The following is an 18366-nucleotide window of genomic DNA, read 5'->3' on the forward strand; positions in this document are numbered from 1 at the left end:
GGAAAGACAGAAAGAGGCTCGTGTCAAAGAAGCAAGTATTTTATTGTGTAAAAACCAAGCAGACATCGAATACGGCCTCCCACTGCCACACACACGGCAGTGCTGCCTTGCACGCCAGTGGTGTGTGCCCAGATGTCCCAAACAGGCAGGAACCGTGAAAGTACGTACGGATCTGTTTTCAAATATCTACGGAATTATAAAAGCTTCAGAGCTCTGCTGTTGCTGGGTGTCACACCAAGAGCCAAAAGCATCCTTTGACCCTTCAGCTGATTTCTGAGCAGTGGTGCATGGGTTGAGATGTCTGGGCTGCACCTTCTGGGTTAAAAAGGGGTTTGGTGTTCCTCCAGCTCTTTATAGCGTGGCCTTCCCCTGGCCAGCACAGCACGTTATCAGGCATTTATGGCAGCCGCTGGGTTTTAATTACAGCACCAACTCCTGAGTCAAACAACTGCAGGAGAACAAGAAAGTCCCTTGTCCCCGCGGCTGGCCCTGAGCAAAGCTGTGGTAATGGAAACAGGGCAGGAGCACAAAGAAACCAAGGTATGTTTAGAAACAAAAAAAAAGTCCCATTGTCTGTAAAACCGTCGCATGACTTTTGGGAAGCCACTTTCAGTCTCGGCTTAAATTATGTGTTTCCTATCAGGTGCTCTTCCAAAGGAGCGGGGAAGCAGTTCGGTCGTGGCTCCCTGCTTGGTGCAGCACCGAGGCCCGTTGCTACAGTTTATTGAAACCAAGTCTGGAGAAAGTGGGATGTTTCATTATGCAAATTGTGCTTCCTGGAAAGAAATGTTTTATTAACACACGCTCCCTTCTTGTGTTGGCTTAGTCAATTTGGTCACAGCTTGACATCCAGTAAGTTAGTCTAAAGGCAATGGTTTTACAAAATGTTTTTCTAATCTATTTTAAACACTTAATTACAGTTGTGCTGCATTCATTAGGGACTTTGCTTTCAAACCTGGATTGCAGTAATAAATCCTAATTCTTGAAGTGTCAGTTGTGATACAGACATTGGATCCAAGTGGTTGTCAGAGGCACTTGCTAACTGGGAGAAACACGCCTGATCCAGGTGGGAGCCCCCTCCTCTGACGGGGGTATGACCTCCAGCATCCAGCCAAAGTGAATGTCAAATTAACCAAACCAGCACGGGCACCAGGAGGAGTGCTCAGCAGGGCTCAGGAAGATGTGTCTTCTGGGTGGCAAGGTAGGAACTGGGGGACACTATTTTCAGGAAACCAGCATGCCAAGGGAACCCAGCAGTGTTGTGGTCAACTGTGGGGCTGGCCCCAGCACCAGCAGCATCCCCTTTGCCCACCCCTCTGCAGCTCTAAAGTGGGCAAGAAGGCGGCAAGGGGTCCCCAGTGCTGCATACCCTGCAGGGCATCCCTGGCACCATCCCAGCTGCAGCAGAGAGGAAAGCACAGTGGGGCACTGAGGCTGAAGCTGGGCCAGTGCCTCCCCTGCCCTGGACTGCTCTAGCATGCTGGACAGGGGACATGGGGACTCCCGCTGGCCTGGGGCACCCTGTCCTCATGCACACCACAGCATCGGTGCAAGCACTGCATGGGCTGGAGGGGCAGCGGCTTGGGGCCAGCACTGCAAACCTGCCACCACTGCTCTGAGCTAGTGCCAGGCAGCAGCTCAGTACAGTTACCTTAGTCTTTTCCCAGATACTTCCTCATGATGCTGGTGACATCGTCTTCCTTCCCTTCTGCTTCTGCCCGGTGGCTTGCCCCGCTGCTCTGGGTGCTGGCTTTGCTGCTGCAACCCTCCCCGTCCCCTCTCTGGGGCTGCGGCCGGCGTTTGATGCTGTCAGCGCTACCGGAGGAGAGGAGGGAGCCAGAGGATAAGGAGGAATCGGAGAGGTCCCCAGGGTCCTCCCGGGGGGCTGGGCTGCGCTTGACTGTGCCCTTTGTCTCGGAGGATGCTGAGCTGCCTGCTATAGCCTCATCCTCGAAGCGGACAGTGAGGGGCCGGTGGCCGTCCTTTCTGTCCCTCCCAGGCTTGGCCAGGCTGCTGGTGGAGCGGGATTTGCGAATGGCCGGGACGAAGTCATCGAAGTCGATGTTGGTTTTCCTCTCATAGTTGAGGGTGGGTATTCGCCAGCTGAAGGGGTAGCTGCTCCCCTTCCCCTCGCCCAGCCTGTTGCTGGATGGTGAGCCCAAGAGCCCCCCAGAGCCCCTTCCCACCTCCACATCTTCCACCGAAGGCTCCAGGCAGCTCCTCCAGGAGCTCGGCCGCAGTGTGCCCAGCACCTCCGTTCCTGCAGTTGAAGAGCCTGGCTGGCGGCCGGAGCCATCGAGGGTTTGCAGGAGGGAGTCATAGGAGCCAAACTTTGATGCTCTTTTCAGTGCTGGGGAGCGTGCCTGCTCAGCTGGTTCCGAGGCCATGCTCCGCAAGCTGGAGGAGCGCACAAGGCTGGTGCCTGCTTCTTCACCTTCCCTCAAGCTGGAGGAGCGCACAAGGCTGGTGCCTGCTTCTTCACCTTCCCTCAGCTGATTCCCATCCAGCTTCCCCAGGGAATCCTCCACCGCTGGGAAAGCTCTGCAGCGCCGCAGGGCTGCAGCACCAGTGGTGCGGTAAATGGGGAGGGGAGAGGTGTCACCCAGCGCCAGGTGCCCTTGCTCCCGTTCCACTCCCTGCTGCCGCCGCAGCTCCTCCACATACTCAGAGAGGGCAGCTGAGGAGCTGGGCACCATCCCTGACACTGGGGAGAGCCCTCTCCTCCTTGGCACCGTTGGAGACAGCGGGCTGGGGAACCTCGTGTCCGGGGCAGGGGAGGTCCTACGCCGCAGCACTGATGGGGACATCTCTCCTATCCTGTCCTCGGGCTTTTTTGGGCTCTCCAGCTCCTCTTCATCTGCCAGAGGTTTTCCGTACTCCCGTCTCCTAGCACCAAGCAAGGGACTCATCATCCTCCCCAGATCCGCAGGATCGACGGACCTGGCAGAACTCTGGGAAGAAGCCAGCCGGCTCAGCACTGGTTCCTTGGTGTCTCTGTTCACCCTAAAAAACAGATGTTGGCATTAGTTTAAGCCGTATGATTTCCAGTGTCCATAATGTCATTCAGCAAGGACAAGGCTGAGCAGCAAAAAGCCAGTATTGGCATGGTAGTCTCAGAATAAACTCCCTCTGCTACACTAAGCAGTTGGGCAATGCCCAAAGATTTTATCTTAAATAATTCTAGGTCAGCTAACCCTGCTATATCCACAGTGTAGGGTGTGTGGCGTGACCAACTTTATCTCTGCCAAACCAAGACATATCTCCAAATGTCCTTTTTTCTTGACAGATTATAGCAATACGTAGGATTTACTTTATTTCTGACAAAGCCAAAGGTTATTCACTAAAATTTTATGAAACCAGTTCACAGAGAACCCCGAATACATCTTAACATTATTGCAGGGCATGTTTCAACCAGGCTGATGCTGTGGAGGCAGAAGGATTGTTGAACTGCAAGAGCCAAATGCCACCTGGCCAGGGGCTGCTCATTGACAAGTGACTGACAGAAGTGATGTGCAGAGATGGGACCCCTGCCCTGCAAACAAGGGCTGATGCAGGAACCGTGTGGGCTCCACCTCCACTCACCAAAGAGGAGCCACACTGGTTACTGTCACAGCAGGACACCGTCCCCAGGACACGCAGCCCTCAATCAGCAGGCTGGTGGCCAGTCTGCAGGGCTGATTCAGCCAGAACATGGTGCCAGATTTGGGACGGCACTGGCTCAGCACAGGCAGAATGTTGCTCTGGCTACCAGGATTGCAGCTTGTGCAGAGTGCATATGTAGAGCAGCAGAAAGGGCAATAACAATAATAAAGTTAATAATAGTAATGTTAACAATAATACTGTTAATGTTGTTAACACCAATACTAATACTACTAATAATGCATGGCCCTCTGTGCTGAGGGCAGAGTAGCACACAGCAGGTCTGCGGCTGGGACCAGCACATGGTGCCGAGAGGCGATGCCCAGGAGGAGCCCTGCCAGCCAGCTGCTTTTCCTGATTTAACCCCTGCTCCTCACCACAGAGCTGCAAGAGCTGCTTTGGGACCGCTGTGGTGACACTGTTCCCACCCCTGCAGCAGCCACTTGCTGAGCAGGACAGGGGCATGGTGGCAGGAGCAAAAGATGGTCCTGCCTTCCCCCAAATCCTGCTTGTCCATCCGCAAAGCGTTTGATGGCATTGAGCACCCACAAGCCAGGACAGGAGCTTGGGAACATCTCCTTGGGCACCACAGGATGCCAATGTAGTGCCTGTTCAGCTTCTGAAGCTGCTCCCAAGCAGCCGGCTCCTGGCATGTGCAGGCTGCCAGAAAGGGCTTCTTTGCACCAAGCCTGTCCCCTTCCTTGTGCAGCTGATGCATGGAGATGAGGAGGGGCTGCAATCACCAGTGGGCTCAGTGACACTGAGCTCCCAGTGTGACACTTTACATCCCCCCCACCAGCACCTACGTTGGCTTGAAGGGCTGAAAAACTGGATTTTCTGCCTGTCCCACTGTAGGGAAAGACAAAGGGTCCTCTTTGCCAGGATAGATCTGAAGCGGAGCAGGCACTCTGCTGAGCTGCACTGTGTCTCTCCTCGGTCCATCGCTTTAGATCAATGATAGCCAGTTACTATCTATAGGCTGCTCGCACGCAGCCGCTTGCCGGTGAGCTGGGGAGCGTAGGCGCCTGCGAGTGATGCGTTTTGACAAAGTCTGCACCCAGTGATGGCAGCTGCCAGCACCGTCGGCAGATTATCCCCACTCACAGATACCCCCACCATTGCTCAGCCAAGGGGGGTCTGGTATTGGCTTTAATGAGAAGGCTGTTGGGACTTGAATTTGTCTGAGAAAGAAAGGAGGAGGGAAAAAGACAGTGAAGGGCAGAGTAAAGCAGCAGAGCCTAAATATAAATACATCTCTGGGAGGCCAGCAGGCTTTGAGATGCGGAAGCAGTGGTCAAGTTTTACATCACTGGTAATGAAGCATCCTGCCCTGGGAATGCTGGTGTTGCCATGGGAACGGGGAGAGAGCAGATAATCCAGCCACCATGTGGGACCGGTTCGGACCAGGCTCTGCTGACCCGTGAAATAATTTACGCACCGAGATGGGTTGAAGACAAACTCCACGGCTGGGAAACACAAGCGACTGCAGGAATGATGGGGTCATGGAGGGCCTTCAGATCCCCCGTGCCCACTGGCACCGCCCAGGGCACAGGGGTGCCTGCCTGGCCCCAGCACTAACCTCCATGCCACGCGCCTGTAGCTCATTAAAAGAGCCTAACCCACTGGATTATTTAATGCAAAATGAATTAACCAGAGATTTAAACTCCCTCAAACACAGCAACCTGCAGCATTACCCCATGCCACAGCACCTGATGTTGCTGAACCATCGGAGCTGATTAATAGTTTGAGACATTTCGATAATGCTGGTTTTTATGAACCTAAATTGCATTTTACCTAAATAACTGGTGTAATCCTTCCAAGAGAACTTGTACGGAAATTGCTCCAATCACTCTCCACGTTTCCAAATAATACTGTGAACTGACTGCTGCATGACCGGCTTTCATAAATTAAACAGCCAGCTTCAATGTTTTTATTTGGTTTTTAAGGCTGAGATAAAAGTGAGCTGGAGAGGTAAGAAACACTAATGGACTGTGAACATGAACAATTTACACGCCACTATTTATTGTCCTGTTCGGTATGATGGACAGTTAGCATTTTTATGAAAATCTTTAGAGCCTGAAATGGAGTGAAAGCTGCAAACACGGGATTTCCTCCAGCTCCCACGGCTAGTAAAAGTCCGGCTGCCGAGGCCCTGCAGCCCCCTGGGTCCAAGCAGGGACCATCTGCGTAATGGAGCATCTCATGCCCACGCTCTCCATGTCCTGGTTTTCAGCAAAATAGCTGAAGTCCAAAGCCACCCCCTCCATCCTTGTCTGTCCCAACAGTTCGTATTAGCCACATTCATTAAGTGAAACCCAACTGCACATGCCAGGGAAAGGGCTGGTTCCTCTGGGGAAGCTGCAGCTCTCCAGACACGGCTCATCAGCCCATGGTCAGTGCATGCGGTGCCGGCGCTGGCACATCGGTGCCAGGGTTGTGGTGTGTTAACCCCGAGCAGCATCAGCTGCCTGGTGAGCACATGTGGGGCCTGATTGCATTTTAAATGAAAATGTAAATGAATTTTACATTAAAATGTTTATACTAGTAGCAAAAGCACCGTGTGGTGGGGAAACACTACATGAATATCTCCACTTTTGATGCTTTTCCTCTTGCTTTCCAGCATCTAAAACACTCAGGTCCTTCTAGCAACACCCATTATTGCTTCCCTTCCTAGGAAGCCAAAACCTGCTTTGCCCACCTCTGGAGACCCCCACATGACAGCTTCAAGCTGCTGCCCACCCCAGCACCAGCCACCGCTGTGGTGTGCCCAGCACATGTGGGGGCACCAGCCCCTGCTCCTCTGCCACAGGTGCGCTGAAATCACACTCAATTTCAACTAATTACTTTCAGGAAAAGGAGCCTGGGGACCACAAGGTAATTTCTCCTATGCAACAAGTTTCCAATGGAACAAGCCCAGAGGCTGGAGCTGGTGCTACTGCTGGGCTGCCATACCCTGTCACTGGTCAAGCTGTGCCCACCGCGGTAGCAGCACCCTATCCTCATCATGTGCTCCTTTAACCATACCCTGATGGCTATCAAAAAAGAAAAAGAAACAACCCAAAAATCATGGCTAATCTTCTCTTGGCCATACTCAAGCCTTCTCACAAGGCAGAGCACAAGTGTGAGATGGTCCTGTCCCATCCTGCAGCATCCTCTGGCTAATCCCAGGCTAAGGGCTAGCATGTTGGCAACAACTCCCAGGGCTTGGAATAACCCTTGGGAGCCCCGGCAGCCCCGGTGGTGGGTGATGCTGGGGGGGGCAGGACCGTGAGCACACTGCAGCTGCCCAGCAAAACTCCGCTCCTTGCCTCAGCATCAGAGGAGATGGTTTTCCTGAGCCAAAAGCAAAAGCAGGGGCCCAATGCAGAACTCGGAAGGCATCTGTAAGCCAAACAGAGTTCTGCAATATGCCATTCACACCAAAGCAAATGACATACAACAATAATTAGTGAAGATTACATAGCAATTAACATGATTACAATTACGCTAGTTGAAATAATTTATACAATAAAATCCACACATGCAATGCAACACATGACCAGGAATGAAAGTGTGGCTCAGATGCTTTTCCTGGTAGCTCATAAATAAAGCCAAGACAACTCCATTTCAGCGAGAGAAAAGAGACTGGCCTAATTTCTGTCAGAAGAGGATTTTCTTGTCACGCCGTCATCTACAGAAGAGCTCCCAGTTTCCCATATAATGATTTGCTCTTGACATGATAATGTTTAAAAATAAACGTGTCGGATCCCCACCAGCCTTGGCACTTGGGCTCCTGATTTTGTGAACTGAAGCAGAAGGGGGAGGATGCCGGGGTGATGCCAGGGCTGGGGATGCTGCGGTGCCATGGGATGCAGGGACTGAGAGGCAGGGCCCTGTGCCGCGGGTCCATTCCCTGCCTGCACTGCGGGATCAGCCCCTCTACCGCAATGCAACCCTGCCCTGCCTGGCGAGGGGCAGAAGAAACGCATAAAATTTTGAGTTGTCTTCTTAATAAAAATAATGATAGCTTATTCCAGCTCTGCAATGTGTCATATTTACTGAGTCTTAGCCCTGCTGGCCACCATTTTGTACAAGCATTTAGATAGCAGAGAATTAAAGAAAACGTTAATCAAATCTCTCATTCCTGTACGCTACACTGATGATAACAGCCTTCTGTGCTTTCCTCTGGCTTTTGGCAGCTGTTTGTTCAGCAAATATCCCATATGTAGTGCCGAGAAGCGAATGCTAGGACGATTCATTTTTCATTACTGGGTGCTTGTGTAAGACAAAGGAATCTTAATAAGGAAGAGCTCGTTTCGCTGATCTCATTTTTATTACCTTACCAGTCTCATTGTCTGTTTGTTTGCATTTCATATAGCCTCCTTGCTAATATTTCCATCTTAGATTAGCTGAAGCCAAACACTGCTACTGCACCAGGATTTGTAATTCAGCCCTTCATGACCCCAGGATGGAGGCGGATTGTCACACTATTTCCAGGCACAAATTGCCTGTCACAATGGCCATGGTCAGTCCAGCCTCCATACCTGCCCTTTTACTATAAATCCAGTGTATTGTACATCAGAAATATTACATTAGCCGTAAGTCTTGTTGTGCTGCCATTCATCTATGCTCAGAGTTGGGTCATTCAGACCAAAGACTCCTAAGCAGTATTTAGGAAATACTTCACTGATGGGTGCTGGGGTGAGGTGTGGGGTCCCAGAAGAGCTCGACTGGCTGCTGTCAGAGCTCTCACCCATCACCTCCCCACGGGTCCCTGCCAGACTGCTCTTAAACTCTGCCTTTTATCAGCAATGGACTGCTTCAAACCGCTGCAGCATACCCAAGGTGTCCGCTGCCAGGGGAACTTGCTCTTCAGAAAACTAATTCCAGCAATAGTTATTTTACTGTACAAAGCAGGTGAATGCAGTGGGAACAGATCTCACCAGAACCAGAGCAGGGAGTTTAATGCTAATGTCTGCAATGAAATGGCAGTATGCAAACCCTATCAAATGCTCTCAGCTTGGAGCATCTGCCTATGGACCTGCACACAAACAGGGAGCAAGGGGATGCTGCAGAGAGCTGTACTTAGCATCAGCCCGGCCCTCACCCTGGTTCTGGGGGAAATGGGGGGAAAAGCTGGGAAAATAGTGATGTATGTCCTGATACAACATTCCTGGGAAAGCAGTGTGGCAGGGAGGCCCCGCGTCAGGCTGCAGGCAGGGGTACTGACAGCCCTGCCTGCCCTGAATTCGACTGGTCTATCTTTGCACCTGTGTGCACTGCAGGCTGACACCACGTCCCATGTCAATCCATGTTATAGGTCATGCATTATGCAAAAAAATGTGCTTTTCTTTGTTAGAAAGCTAGCGTTCTGCAGATCTTTGCATGCAAAATAGAGAAATCACCTTCCCTCCGTGGGGATGATGTTGTCTGGAGCCACTTAAGCCCTGCATGGCTCCTGGCCCCAGGACTCCAAGCTCCGTCTCTGCTCCATCTCTGCTCTCCCAAGCTTCCAAAGAGACCCAACGCTCTCCATCCCCATCACCTCCCTTCTGAGATGCACCTACCAGGCCCTGATTTACAGGGCTTTTCAAAACTCATCCTGGTAATTGCTATGGTGCTGGGGATGGCTGTAAAACAGAGCTTTGTCTGTGGGCTGGAGGGTCCTTCTGACGGGCAGCTGGGCAACACGGCTCCAGTTCGGGCTGGACACCTGGGCACCCACTCAGCCCCGAGAAGCCCTGCTGCCAAGCACCCCGGGGTGGCTCTGCAGGAGCTGAGCAGAGACAGTTTGGCCATGCAAGTGCTTGGGCCATTCTCCAACTCCCTCACAGCCCATTAGCATTACTGTCAAAAATTAGCATATTTTATATTAGAACTGTATAAATGCAGACTGTTTCCTCACCAGTGAAAGGCAAGCATATGGCATACAAATCCTCAAATAGGCTGCATCGCCTCTTTAAATTATCTCTAGAGAATACATCAAGGGATATTATACTGCTTGAAGCATGTTTTTGATGTAGCGACTTTCATCTAGCATTTCACTGATCCTGGTGTGGCAGCGACTACCTTCCTTGATTTGATATTTTGACCGTAAATACCACGGACCTCCTGAGCTCCTTTCCACATGTCCTGAACGGAGCACAGCCAAAGTGCCCGCCATCCCTGGCCCAGCATCTGCAGCATCGCTCGGTGAACCACAGGGGCTTCCCTGTCCCCAAGCAGGTGCAGGCATTGCAGCGGTGCCACCATGGTGCTCCTCGCTGTGCCATGGGATCCCTCTTGATTTTTTCCACAGGAAAATAAAAGCCAAAGAGAGCAAGTGGGAGCCCCTGAGGATACATAGCAGTTTGGGATACTCAGCTCTGCTGAGGGAGTTATGGGGTCCACGCTCTGCGTGTGTTCTCCCTGTTCAAAGGGCCACAAGCAGCCACTGCCCCGGCAGGCAGCAGGCAGGGGAGCAGGCAGCACCTTCCACCGGGCTGCAGGGTCTGCCCATGCAGAAGCTTCTTGTGACAGGAGAGCAGTTCCGGGGCTGACAGCTCCTTGCCTTGACACCCCAATGGGGCAGAATGCCCACAGCTACCTCTCTGCGCCTGAACACTGAGAAACCAGTGCTGTCAGCAGCTTACTCCTGCCTCTCACACTTCTTTAAAAAAAGATTAAAATACAGCAGGGTTTAAAATACCTTTGTGATGGCTTGCTCCTGCAAGACATTTTTCTACCATCCATACATCTGCAAGATGCTGGAGCTGGCATCAAGCACCTGTGTTTTCCCTGGAGGAAAGCGGCAGCAGGTGCCCCGTGCAGGGAGAGCAGCCGTGCATCTGTCACTGCCAGAGGTGGCTGTGCCCAGGACAGGCTGGGGGTCCCTTACCTTGGGCCTTGGGTGCTGCGGCTGCTGACGGACTGTGCCAAAAGGCTCCCAGACATGTTGGAACCCACCAGGGAAGACCAGCCTGTGGATGAACCCGGCCAGGACTTGACGCTCTCTGCAGGCTCCAGACTGAGTGTGGAGCCAACACTGGAGCAGGCATCCCTGTGGGGAGAGGAGATACCCTGTTAGCTCTGCAAGCACAGGCAAGAGGGCTGGTCACACTGGGAAGGGGTCCTGGGGCACGTGTGAAGCACAGACCGGGGGGCTCCTTCACAGCTCCAGTAACGGCAGCTCCAGCTGGTAGGCTCTGCTCTGGCTGTTTTGGAGCACTGGCACAGGTCGGGTAACAGATAACCTGGTCCTTGGGCCAGTGCTGCTGCCATTAACTGCTTCCCTCGGTTTTATAAGTGCCCTGTAGCCAGTGGGCAGGAAAACCTCACTGCTGCCTGCAGTGCCCTGGGACTGGAGCTGCAGTGATAGAGCTGGTATGACCCCAGGTACCCCACTGTGCCCTATGTGCCCCTGGGCTGCCCCGGGCCTGGAGCTACCCCTGCCCACCCATCGGGAACCCCCAGACCAGCTGTAGCAGATGAAATTCTTTAGCATCTCAGTTTTCCTTCAAAGTCACAGATCAGCTTCATATTCTCAAAGTGCAGCCTGGGGGAGTGAGAGCATCTCGCTGGTTTAACAGACAGAGCTCAAAGGGAAAGCGAGTGGGTCAACAGGCGCAGGGGCACAAGAAGCCAGCGCATCAGAAAGCCCCTCTCCCTGCCCTCGGCAGGCTGCAGGCAGCTGGTGGTCAGTGACCACGGCACAGCCAGGCGCAGGCTCCTGCCCTTCAGCCAGCAGCTCCCCAGGGCTCGCTCACTCCCCTGCTGCCTGCGCGCTGCAAGGGACAGAACGAAAGGGTCAGCACAGCGATGGCTTGCACAGCCTCCCCAAAGCCGCCACACGGGTCTGACAAGATGAAGAAATTCCCAGGCCAGCTGCATCAAAGCCGGCTGCTCTGGGGGCTGGCACGATCAGAGCAGGGTTTGGCCTGAGCCAGGCAACATCGCTCCCCTCAGCCCGGGCAGAGCTGCGGCAGGGAGCGGGGCGGGGGCAGTGCCAGCACGTCGCGCGGCTGAAGACCCCCTGACCTGCTCCCTGCACCGGCCAGGCCCTGGGCTGCAAAAGGGACCCGGTGCATGCACCCCCGTAGTCATCAGGGCTGCTGCAGCGTACGTGGCATTTGCACTCGCAGCACATCCCTGGGGTGCCCGCACCGGGGAAGGGCAGGTAGCGCCGCGCACCGCACCGCCTCCCAGCCCGCAGCAGCTGCGGAGGTCCCTGCTGGGAACCGCTTCTCACCTCCTGCTAATGTGTCAATTGTGTTGGAAATCACTTTTGTTTTACAAAGGAGTGAATTTCTGAGCTCGTGGTTTCTATCTCACCCTTCCCTGGTTTAATCACTACATAAAGAAAATCTCTCTCACTGCATGGTGACAAGCACATCTCTGCTTTTTTTTTTTTTTTTTTTTAATGCATTTATCTACTTTGTCTCCATTTGTCACTATGCCCCTTTAGCAGTGTAGCAGAGGGGAAAATTGAAGGGCTGTAGAAATAACACCTGAAAAATTCATTTGAATTTTTTTCTCATTTTTTGGTAGTAAAATCCTCTACCTAATACAGCCAGCTTCACTGGTTCCTCCAGGCCCCCAGCTCCTGTGGCTGATCAAAGCACAGGATTTTCAATCAATAAACCCAGTACCGAGGCACCTGCTGACGCACAGCTGCATGCCGTGCTGCTAGGGACAGGAGCTTGCTTTGTGAACGGAGTGGTTTCCACCCCTTTTGCTTACTTTAAGCTGGGCCGGACGTTATGATTTTAAGGGTGACACTTTTTTTGTGAAACCTTCCCTTAATATGAGGTTCCTGGTTCGTAAACGTGTGCTGCTGCACCAAAAATGTGCGAAGATGCAGATGTGCAGCTACAGCCACCCTGGCATCACCCTTGCACAACGCAGCATCCTTCCCCACCACAAAGCATCTGACCCTGCCCCTCTGCAGCCCCTTGCAGCCCCTCGCCTCACCTCTCCACATCGCTCTCATCGCTGGATTTCAGCTCCTCCAAGGCCACCTGCAGATCGGCGATGCGCCGGATGGAGGTCCCCAGGTCGGCTTGCAGGACCTGCCGCACCTCTGCCAGCTCTGCCAGCTGCTGCTCCTGCATGGACGGCACTGGGTTAGCACTGGCACCCCAGCATGGCACCCCAAACTGTGGAGCAGGCGAGCGAGGCACCTGCTAAAGGTGTGTGTCCCCCTGCTCTCTATGCTCTGCCAGGGCTTGCTACCTCCCGCTGCGCTCTGCTACACGTGTGATAGCTTGTAAAACGCAACTTCCTCCAACAGGAGAGAGGCAAAGGAAGCTGAACCCTCTGCGACTGAGCACCACCTCCCACAATGGAAAAAGGCTCAGAGGAGGTGAGCCAAACATCCCAAGTACAGGGAAGAATGTAAGGAGCCACCAGCAATTTCTGTGCGGAAACTGAACTGAACTCCGGGGAGGGGAGGGTGACCTCGGTTGTAAGCACACGGCTGTACCAAGGCACCACCAGATTGTACTAACAGCCTTCCTGGAGATTGTTAGTAAAGAATAATTTCTTCCCGAGCCAGCCAGACCACCATGGGGGAAGCATATATACGGCTCAGCCCAACAAAAAGTATATAAAACCTGGAGAAGTAAAAAAAACATCTTTGAAGAGAGCAACGGGCCTGAGCTGGCTTCAGCCCACACATCCGCTCCGGCAGCTGGGGATGTCCAGTGCCGTGGCGGTGAGTGTACAGAGACCTGGGCTGGGCATCGCATCTTTGTATCACGTTGGTGAATCACATTGGGTGAATGTTGCAGTTGTACCATACCCGTGGTGTGATTTCAGTGCACTGCTGTATTGCTCTGCTAAATCAAAATGTAATGCTGATATACCAAATGATTAAATCTGATATTAAACATTAACCTCCCTGCCCCATGTGGAACACGTAAAAGCAGCTGGTGCGAAAGCACCACGTTGCTGCCAGGGACAGAGTGGGGCACAGACCGCAGGGATGCTCCTGGGTGTTTCAGGGCTGCTCCTCCACTCACACACACTGCACACCTGCCTGGAAACAAAGCTCTTTCCAGAAACGCTGGAGCTGATGAGAAAAACCAGAAAATCTATTCATAATTTAAACTACAAGGAGGAAAAGCTGGATAAGCCGCACAACCTGCATGGCTCCATGGACCCAGCATCACCTGCAGCCAGGCAGCCTCATGGCACACCGAGGACGCCGACCAGGCACTGCTCACCCACCGTGGCTGAGCACCACCATGCTCATGAGATTCCAAGACCTTTCAGCTAGGAAGGAAATCTTTGTGCCATTTTCTAAACCATCACACGGCAGAGAGAGGAGGAGAGTGAGCGTGAGCTGCAAATTCACCGTGATTGAAGCCGCGAGCTGTAAAATTGCCATCTCAGTGGCGACAAGGTGAGAGATGATTTGCAATGCGGGCTGCGACAGGCCGTGGCGCAGGAGCCGGCAGACTGTCAGAGTAAATAATGAAAGCCCTGGAATCACCAGGCACACAGGCCTGAGGGGAAGAGCATTTCAGTTCATAAAAACATGCAATGAAATATCCCAGTTTGGGTTGCACAGCATCACAGTTGCTTTTGCAAATGTGTCGATATTGGGAAAAACCTGAATGCTGCCAAGAAGCTTTCTGAAACTCTGTGCTTCTGAGCCCTTTGCTGCCTTCCTGGTTCAGGTGAATGTAGAGGGCGCGAAGGACCCATTTCATTGTGGAAGCTGCTCCAAGTTTTGTGGGGATGGTCCACTGCCCGGGGAGTGGAGATGCTCCCCTCGCCAGGGCTGATGCTGCAAACAGGCAGGGGCTTGGGAGGGAGCACAGGGTGAAACACTAGCCCCCGAGAGGAGAAAAGCCTAAGAAGAGTGAGCTCCAAGCTCCGGCTGGCTACGTGCCTCTATTAGTGACTGCGAGACCAGGCAGCAAAACAATTGCTAAAGAGCTCAACCCTTCAAACAGGTTGATAAGAGTCTCTATTGAACTACTTCCTTGGCTGCAGGATATGGTGCAAATTAAATATAGTTCAGTGGCTGCATTTAATTCCTTTCTTCCTTTCTGCTATTATTAACCTGACAGTGACTGGCAGGGAGGCAGCTGGGCACACAGTAGGGTGTGACCCCTCCAGCACCCAGAGCCCGCTTCCTCTAGCCACTGACAAATGAAATCCCCTGGGCACAGCTGCGAGAGCAGCAGACAGCATGTCCCGGCGGCTAGTGAGGGCTCTCCGGCCCCACTGCCTTCTGCATGACAGCCACAGGCATGGCTAAAGAAACGGGACCACCACGGGGCTCCAGCCTTGCTCTCCCCAGGGATGCCACAGCCCCTGGGCACCCCTGGTCCATGGCACCCACGCTGCATGGTGGGGAAGAGCCTCTGGCCTAGGATGGGGCTGCGCAGGGCACTGGGGTGACTTTGGGAACTGCACAGCCTTGGGCTCTATGCACTGTGGGTAACCTTGGGGTCCCCTGCCCACACGCCAGCCGAGTGGCAATGTGAACATAAGCCTGAAAATACCTGTTTCTTAATAAGATTTGACACTGCTAAGCGCAGCGATGTTGCTAAACAGACTTCTTCCAGCAGAGGTACTATCACCACCACCATCGCCCCAGGTACCCAGACTGATGAAATGCAGAGGAAAGCACCAGTCACATTCAAAGAACAACCTGGGGCTACTCCACGCTCGCTCTTTGCCAAGTGGCTTGCACAAGCCTATACAGAAAGCAAATTTTAGCTCTTGGGGCTCAAGTGTTACTGTAAAATTAATTCTGGTGATATAAATCTGCAACAAGATGATGTGGGGAAGAGAAACAGTACCACTCAGTTTCTGTGCCCTGTCTTTTGGCACGGGCTCAGCATATCCACAGCTCCCAAGGATGCTGCAGCCAGCAAGGAAGAGGAGGAGGAGGAGGCCAGCAGAGCTGTGGCTGGCCAGGGGAAGCACAAGGGGAAATGCTCTGAGTGAATGTGCTGCTCAGTATTTTGGGCTCAAATCAGTGCAAAGTAGAAAGGTTCATTTACAGAGCCACAGAGCAGCTAGGTCAGTCAGCCCTGTGCTCATAAGGACAGCACTGCGGTGGGGAGGGGGCTGCAAACCCCCTGTCCCACCCGCCCCAGTGCTCAATCCCTGATCTTGTGCACAGAAGCACTTCATGTTTTACTCTGTACCGTACAATTGTCTCAAGGAAAGGAATAATTATGTCAATATAATTAATTTCAAATGTGAAAAACCTATCTTCGTAATACAAACTGACAAGAATGGTCCCAGCATCAGGCCACTGTTATCCCAGGGAGCTATTAGACACCTTTGACACATGTTGTTTCAATCTAAATGTAAATGCAAGAAGCATTTCCCTTTTAATACAGTAATTGGCCTGAGCATTTACATCCTCGCTCAGGATGAACTGCCAAGTCTTGCCAGCTTTTTGTTTTCTTTGAGCAGAAAAGGGGCGGGGGAAAAGGGAGAATATATTTATTGAGAAAACTCATAACCTGCTTGCTCATGTGGCTCTGCCGAAGCAGGGAGAGAAATGCTGCAGAGTGGAGCAAGCGGTGGTGCACCCACGGTCCCTCTCCCAGTCCTGCTGGACCCCAGGGATGAACCTGTCCTCTCCCACCCCAGGCAGCAGCTAGGAGCCAAGAAATTCACCTGGCCGCAGAGGCACCAGGCATGGCTGCACCCTGCCAGCACCTCCAGCCTCGGCAGAGCCCCACCTCACCCATGCACACAGGGATCTGCCCTCTCCCTTCCCGGCTTCCCTGCACATTGTGACTCGGTGGCCACAGCTGGAGCCAGCCAGCCGCTGCCCTTCACCACGCACAAGAAACCACCGTGATGCCGAACGAGAGGCTGCCGGGGACCGGAGTGCTGCGCTGTGGCTGGACCTGGGGGATGGAAGGTGACTTGTACATCATTTTTCCTGAATTATTCGTTGTTAATGGCCTGTTATCAGAGCCCCTGTGCTCCGGCCGGTGCTGCTGGTGACAGGGATCCTGGATGGCTGCTGCTGAGGGCTGCAATCAGAGGAGCTGCGCTGGTGAATAGAGCTTATAAAGCAACGGCTGCCAGAGGAATCAGTCCTTTCTACCTAATCAGGGAGCAGGCAAAGTCTGGAGCAACTGCCCTCACGCTGCACAATGGGGAGTAAGGCAGCAATTTTCCAACTGTTTATGAGATTTCTTCTGCTACTCTTTAGCCTCCACAGGGATCTAATATGCATTACACGGCAAACTGATCTGTAGGGGGATTTCATCCCTGAGCACACACATACACCTCAGCTGGGCTGCTCTTGCCAGCCCATGGCACATCAAGAGCAGTGCCAGAGCTGCCCCATGGGACCCCAGTGCCTCCCCCAAAAGGTGACCCCCAAACAGGGGGGCTGCTTGCTCAGGGCAGGAACCCCACAGCCACTGGGCCAAGGGCCAGCACTGGAGCTGCTGGCTGGGAAGGGTCTGGGTGCGGGACTGCACTGCCAAGGGGTCCCCATCAGCTTTTGGAAGCACATTCCCTCCCTCTCCTAGGGAGAAGCATGGATCATTGCCTTCTCCCTTGCAAAGCACCAGATACGAGACTTGCAAAAAGCCTCAGTGCTCCAGAAAGGAGCTACAGCTCCTGCCACAAACCAGAGATGTTAGAGCAGGTGGTCCTTTACTTCATGTGTATGTTGATTTTTCATTGAAAAGCTCTGCTAGTGTCTTTCCTGCCTTACAGTGGTTTGGAGCAGCTCTACAGCATCCATCCTGCCTACCAGCGAAGAACCTGCCCACGCACCTGGCACAGGGGCCACGAGGAGAGACAGGGACATGGCACCAGCTGCGAGGCCAGGGAAAGCTGCCCCAGCTTCTCAAATGGGAGCTGAGAGCACTTCTGCTACATGGGCTCAGGAGCATCCTCTGTTGTTAAACGCCGGTCCCTGTTGGCACCAGTATATCTGGCTCCTTCTACCAAACCAGTCACTCACTCACAGCAGAGACCAGCTCAGAAACCCGGGCTGGTGTATATTTTATAATCAACAAATAAAATATATGTTCTGCCTGGTTTTGCATACGTTTCCAGTTTAGATTCTCCCATTCACAGCATATCGGCAGACAGATGGTCCCAGAGCCCAGCAGTCCCAAAACCTGTCAGCCCCAGCCCACTGGCAGGTCAAAAGCATTTATTCTGAAAATCTGTGGTTAATTTCTGCTTACAGGAAGCCTGAATTAAAGACACTCTCAAGACGAGGAGGGTGGGAGCTTGCTTGGTGATGGTCAGCACATAGCAAACATCTCATCACTCTGAGATGCTGGTGGGACTCCTGCCCTCACTCAGGGGGGCTCACAGGATGCTGCTGCTGCACATCTGTGCTGGTAAGACCCTGACAACATGGGTTACAGTACAAAAAAAATTAACTCCTACTGTGAGTGTCACAGCCAAGTGCTCAACAGTGGGTCTGGCCTGCTAGCCACCTTTCCCTGCATTTCATACGGCCCCTCTTTACCCATCCTGCCCAAAGCCCCTGCAGCCCCAGACCCCCCACCTGCCTCTCTCACAGCACCATCTGCTCCCACTGCAAGGACAGGTTGGAAAGGAAGAGATTTGCTGCAAAGGGGAAATACTGCTGCCACTTCATGGGTACCCAAACAAGCAAAAGCCAAGGGAAGGGCGGTGAGGGCACAGCCCCCAGCCCCCTGGCACCCCACCACCAGCATGGCACGGCAGCAGGGCTGTCAGCCAGCGCTGCAGCAGAAGAGATCAAGACAAGCACAGGCTCTGCACCAGGCAAGGACAGGA

General features: G+C 53.1%; 1 protein-coding gene across 1 annotated transcript in view; it reads right to left on the reverse strand.

Moving 5' to 3' along the window:
• Nucleotides 1–23: 23 nt before the first annotated feature.
• Nucleotides 24–18366, reverse strand: part of MYO18B (myosin XVIIIB) — a 77471-nt gene continuing 59128 nt past the window's right edge. The window contains exons 40-43 of the mRNA XM_080403530.1: nucleotides 12568–12701; nucleotides 10496–10657; nucleotides 1652–3003; nucleotides 24–776 (exon numbers count right to left, since the gene is read on the reverse strand). Coding sequence (XP_080259656.1) covers nucleotides 1653–3003; nucleotides 10496–10657; nucleotides 12568–12701 — 1647 coding nt within the window. The 3' untranslated portion in view covers nucleotides 24–776; nucleotide 1652. The remainder of the gene's footprint in view (nucleotides 777–1651; nucleotides 3004–10495; nucleotides 10658–12567; nucleotides 12702–18366) is intronic.

Source organism: Falco punctatus, assembly GCF_963210335.1.
Source record: "Falco punctatus genome assembly, chromosome: 1".
NCBI classification, from domain to species: domain Eukaryota; kingdom Metazoa; phylum Chordata; class Aves; order Falconiformes; family Falconidae; genus Falco; species Falco punctatus.